At 47.9% G+C, this 5,953-nt stretch overlaps 1 protein-coding gene across 1 annotated transcript in view; it reads left to right on the top strand.

The window, feature by feature from the left end:
• Positions 1 to 115: 115 nt before the first annotated feature.
• SEC24A (SEC24 homolog A, COPII coat complex component) overlaps positions 116 to 5,953 on the top strand; it is an 84,165-nt gene continuing 78,327 nt past the window's right edge. Inside the window, exon 1 of the mRNA XM_037739954.1 lies at positions 116 to 879. Within this exon, the coding sequence (XP_037595882.1) occupies positions 783 to 879 (97 nt within the window). The 5' untranslated portion in view covers positions 116 to 782. The remainder of the gene's footprint in view (positions 880 to 5,953) is intronic.

Below are 5,953 nucleotides of genomic sequence, written 5' to 3'. Positions count from 1 at the left end.
GAGACGGGGTTTCACCATGTTGACCAGGATGGTCTCGATCTCTTGACCTCGTGATCCACCCGCCTCGGCCTCCCAAAGTGCTGGGATTACAGGCTTGAGCCACCGCGCCCGGCAGGACGATGACTTCTGAGGTCTCAAGTAATCATCACAAAACCCAGGGAGCGGAACTGTCAGTCCCACCCCACGAAAGCGGCTACTGAATCCCAGATTGCCCCACGATCCCGGTTCTGCGAGTGAGGTCACGTTCACAAAGCCGGGAATTTCCACAGCGGTGACACACGGCACTTCCGGCCGGCCGTGAGAGTCAGTGACGTGGCAGCGAGGCTAGGCACGGTCGTCGGGGTCGGGACACCAGGAGCTGTCAGGTGCCCTCGGGGCAACCCCGCTGGAAGAAAAGAGCTCGCCGGCAGCCGCTGCGGCAGCGAGGCCGGAGCCGGAAGTGCCACGTGTCCTGATTGCGGCTGCGCGGCCGGGGGCTGACAGACACTTCCGGCCGAGGCCTCCTTCCTTCTAGGTTTGGCTGCCTCCCTGTAGCCCTGCATTCGCGGCCCCGCCGGCCCGACTTTCTAGCCTCAGTTCCCAGGCTAGGCCGTGGCCGCCGGTGGCCTGGGGAGAGTGCGGCGCCATGCCTCGGGCTTGATGCGCCGCCCTCTCTTTTCCCAGTCTTCAGTCTTAAGTTGTTAGCCTCCTCCCTCCGCTTTCAGCAGTTGTCTTTCAGCTCTGTTCTTGGCCCTGTTGTCGACCCGGACCAGCCCCTTCCAACCCAGATAACCGCCGTCGTCATGTCCCAGCCGGGAATACCGGCCTCCGGCAGCGCCCCAGCCAGCCTCCAGGCCCAGAACGGAGCCGCCTCGGCCTCGGGGTCTCCCTACGCTAACGGTAAGTGCTGTCCGAGGGGAGGGCTCAGCCTGGCCGGGGCTGAAACTGACCTTTGCGTGCCGCTGCTGCTTGAGGCGACATGGAGAGGGTGACCTCCCTACTGGGTTCTGGCCCGGATGGTGGTGGGCGGCTGGGCCAGGGGACCACGGCGATTGTGCACCTGTAGCCCCGGGATTGTCTTAGGCTTTAACATTTATTTATTCAGTCGGTCACCAAAACAGTAATTAAGTACCTGCTGTATGCAGCGTCCTGGGTGAAACATGGGTGAGAAACTGCCTTAAAACTCGAATATAAGGATCATAGTGTTTGTGTGCCTTCGCCTTCCGTGCCATCTCACCCCAGTCTCCTAGAAAGCAGGATTTATGGTCTGATTCATCTGGGCTCCGCAGGCCCTGAAGTGGGTTGGCAGTCGTACCCAGTCTGATTTTCTGATGATGAATGCATGCTTTTGGGACACCCCCTTTAGGGCCTGCTCATCCCTCTCAGAATTGTACCTACAACACCTGTTGAGTGTTTCAGCTGTTGAAAAACCAAATAGAAGGGACGATCTCCTGTTTGATTTCTAGATCTCTGTACAGCACTTGGAAAGTTGTTGGACACAACTCTTTGAATCCCTGACAGGAGTCTACATGCACATTATAGTTTGTCATTTGGCGTGAGAATGTCTTATAATTTTATACCTCTTCTAGGATTCCTTAAATCGTCCTACTTTATGATTTGCTAAGATTATATCAATTTATAATAGACAAAGTCTTTCTGCCAACAGATTGCCTACTTACAAATTTACCTACAAATCTCTGGTTTACAGAAATAAAACTAGCAGAATGATGCTAAAGAGCTTAGTTGCCCATTGGAGTCTAAGATTTCTGCTAAGTTGGAGAAAACAGATAGTGACTAAAATTGCTAATTTACATTGTTTTTAGAGAAGACTGCTGTTTTCTTTACAGAGATGGCTCTAAAAGACTTTTAAAAATGTCTGAGTAGGCAACTATGTGGGCAGAAGAAAGAATAAATGGAGGAAAGCAACTGAAAGGGTGTTAAGTTGAATTAATCATTCTTTCTCAAAATTATGGTAACAGATTGTGTAATACATTTTATTCTAGGATATTTAGTAACATTTACACTGAGGATGAGAACAACTTAAAATGTTATATGGCTATGGATTTTTCTTATAATCTATAAATTGCAGTTTTACATCAACTTTAAATGACAAATCCTTAAATGTGCTTCTACGTTTATAGATGGGTGTGTCATAATATTGAAATGTTTGACATAATGTCATAATATTGAAATGAAGAGGTTTGACCACTGTGGTATACTGTATTAGAAATATTATCACTATGTTGATTTGATACAGTCCAACAGACATTTGATGCACATATTCTAAGTTCTGTCTTGAGGATATAAAAGAGAATAAGAAAGGATTACCTGTACATAGGTTGTCCATAGCCAGTTGGGGAATTCGCATATTTAACTGGTGACTGCAATTCAGGGTGATGGCAGCTGGAAGAATGTGACCAACTGAGAGGTGGGGAATGAAACCATAGGACTGCAATTAAAGTCTCTTTTTGTTTGTCATTTATCTTAGGAGACAAGGTCTCATTCTGTCACCCAGGCTGGAGTGCAGTGGCGTGATCACAGCTTACTGCATTCCCAGCCTTCCAATACCTGGCTAATTTTTTTTTTTTTTTTTTTGAGACAGGGTCTCACTCTGTTGCCAGGTGCCAGGCTGGAGTTCAGTGGCACAATCTCGGCTCACTGCAGTTCTGCCTCCCAGGCTCAGGCAATTCTCCTGCCTCAGCCTCCTGAGTAGCTGGGATTACAGGCACGGGCCACCATGCCCAGCTCATGTTTTGTATTTTTAGTAGAGACGGGGTTTCACCATGTTGACCAGGATGGTCTCGATCTCTTGACCTCGTGATCCACCCACCTCAGCCTCCCAAAGTGCTGGGATTATAGGCGTGAGCCACCGCGCCCTGCGATGGTCTCAATCTCTTGACCTCATGATCTGCCTGCGTTGGCCTCCCAAAGTGCTGGGATTACAGGTGTGAGCCACCATGCCGGGCATTTTTTTTTTTAAATAATGTTTTTCTAGCGATAAGGTCTCCCTGTGTTGCCCAGGATGTTCTTTAACTTCCCGCCTAAAGCACTCTTCCCTCCTTAGCCTTCCAAAGTGCTGGAATTACAGGCCTAAGATTATAGGCATGAGCAACCATACCTTTTTGTTGTTGTTGTTGAGACAGGTCTCTATGTTGCCTAGGCTGGTCTGAAACTCCTGGCCTCAAGTGATCCTCCTGACTCAGCCTTCCAAAATGCCGGGATTAGAGGCATGAGCTACTGAGCATGATCTGGGTTGTTTTATTGTTCATCCCACTAATACAAAGAGTAGGGATGTGGTATCAAGTTGAAGGAGAGGATATTTTTCAAGAGGTGAGAAAATGTTTCAATGCTGGGGTCTAGTTTTGGTTAACTATTCCAAAGCAGTAGTTGATGCTTATATATTCTGTTGAAAACTTTTTTTTTTTCTTGAGATGGAGTTTCGCTCTTGTTGCCTAAGCTTGGAGTGTAATGGCACGATCTCAGCTCACTGCAACCTCTGCCTCCCTGATTCTAGCAATTCTCCTGTCTCGGCCTCCTGAGTAGCTGGGATTATAGGCGCATGCCACCAGGCCTGGCTAATTTTTTTTTTGAGACAAGAGTCTTGCTGCATCACCGGAAGCCAGGATGGAATGCAGTGGCAGGCCTCGGCTCACTGCAACCTCTACCTCCCAGGTTCAAGCAATTCTCCTGCCTCAGCCTCCCGAGTAGCTGGGACTACAGGCGTGTACCACCACGCTCAGCTAATTTTTGTATTTTTAGTAGAGACGGGGTTTCTTTCTTTTTTTTTTTTAATAAAGACGGGGTTTCACCATGTTGGTCAGGCTGGTCTTGAACTCCTGACCTCAGGTGATCCGCCTGCCTTGGTCTCCAAAGTGCTTGGATTACAGGTGTGAGCCACCATGCCTGGGCTTGAGATGGGCATTCACCATGTTGGTCAGGATGGTCTCAGTCTCTTGACCTCGTGATCCGCCCGCCTCGGCCTTCCAAAATGTTGGGATTACAGGCGTCAGCCACTGTGCCTGGCCTAATTTTTGTATTTTTAGTAGAGACAGCGTTTCCTCATATTGGTCAGGCTGGTCAGGCTGGTCTCGAACTCCTGACCTCAGGTGATCCACTTGCCTCGGCCTCCCAAAGTTCTAGGATTACAGGCATGAGCTACCACGCCTGGCCAAAACCTCTCAAGTATTTAATGAAGTTTGCTTAAATTACATGTTACAGTATAATTAGATCTTCAGTTTGCTTTTGTTTTTTTGTTTTTGAAATGGAGTCTTGCCCTGTCGCCCAGGCTGGAGTACAGTGGTGTGATCTTGGCTCACTGCAACCTTTGCCTCCTGGGTTCAAGTGATTCTCTGGCCTCAGCCTCCTGAGTAGCTGGGACTACAGGCGGGCGCTACCACGCTCAGCTAATTTTTGTATTTTTAGTAGAGATGGGGTTTCACCATGTTGGTCAGGATGGTCTTGATCTCTTGACCTCATGATGCACCTGCTTTAGCTGCCTGAAGTGATGGGATTACAGGTGTGAGTGACCGCACCCAGCAGACACGTTTTTTCTAAGTCTTTGTGTATATACATTTCCTTTCCAAAAATTGATAGCAAGTTGGACTGCAAGACCATTTAAAGTAATGGATGTTAATCTGATTATCATGTAATAAGGCCAGAGGCAAATAATGACTCCCACCGTTAATTAGTGCCTTTATTGACCGAATCAACTTGCAAAGGCAGTTAGAAACTGCAGTTTTGTTTTGTTTTGCCTTTTCAGGCAGGGTCTCACTTTGTCCCCTGGACTAGAGTGCAGTGGTGCAGTCTTGGCTCACTGCAGCCATAACCACAAAGGTTCAACCGATCCTCCTGACTCAGCCCCCAATGTAGCTGGGATTACAGGCATTTGCCACCATGCCCAGCTAATTTTTGTATTTTTTGTAGAGACAGGGTTTTACCATGTTGGTCAGGCTGGTCTCGAATTCCTGAGCTCAAGAGATCTACCTGCCTTGGCCTGCCAAAATTCTGGGGTTGCAGCCACTGCACCTGACCAGAAACTGCAGTTTATTAATTTAATTAATTAATTAATTTGTGATGGAGTCTTGCTCCGTCACCTAGGCTGGAGTGTAGCGGTGCGATCTTGGCTCACTACAGCATCTGTCTCCTGGGCCCCAGAGTGAGATACCTTCAAGCTATTCTCCTGACTCAGCCTCCTGAGTAGCTGGGATTATAGGCACCCACCACCATGTCTGGCTAATTTTTGTATTTTTTTTTTTCGTTTTTTTAAGACAGGGTTTCACCATGTTGATCAGGCTGGTCTTGAACGCCCGACCTCAGGTGATCCGCCCGCCATGGCCTCCAAAGTGCTTGGATTACAGGCGTGAGCCACTACGCCCGACCTAATTTTTGTATTTTTAATAGAGGTGGAATTTCACCATGTTGGCCAGGCTGGTCTCAAATTACTGACCTAAGGCAATCTGTCCACCTTGGCCTCCCAAAGTGCTGGATTACAGATGTGAGACACTGCATTTGGCCAATAGTTAGCTATTTTTCTGTGACTTTTATTTATACTGTCTTGTAGGACACCATAATTAATGGAACCATATTATGGAGAGCCTTGAATTAACTTAAAATTGATCATTCAATTGTATTCATGTATGATAGGCGGAAAGCATGAACTGTGTCTGGCGGATAGTAGCTCAAATATATTTATGTAATGTATTAATGAATGGATAGCTTAAGAATAAAAAGATTTTGCCGGGCGTGGTGGCTCACGCCTGTAATCCCAGCACTTTGGGAGGCCGAGGCGGGTGGATCACGAGGTCAAGAGATCGAGACCATCCCGGTCAACATGGTGAAACCCTGTCTCTACTAAAAATACAAAAAATTAGCTGGGCAGGCCGGGCGCGGTGGCTCAAGCCTGTAATCCCAGCACTTTAGGAGGCCGAGGCGGGTGGATCACGAGGTCAAGAGATCGAGACCATCCTGGTCAACA

This window comes from Cebus imitator, unplaced genomic scaffold (genome assembly GCF_001604975.1).
Source record: "Cebus imitator isolate Cc_AM_T3 unplaced genomic scaffold, Cebus_imitator-1.0 Scaffold76, whole genome shotgun sequence".
Taxonomy (NCBI): Eukaryota; Metazoa; Chordata; class Mammalia; order Primates; family Cebidae; genus Cebus; species Cebus imitator.
The sequence above is the reverse complement of the archived record's forward strand: the minus strand, read 5'-3'. Positions and strand labels throughout refer to the sequence as shown.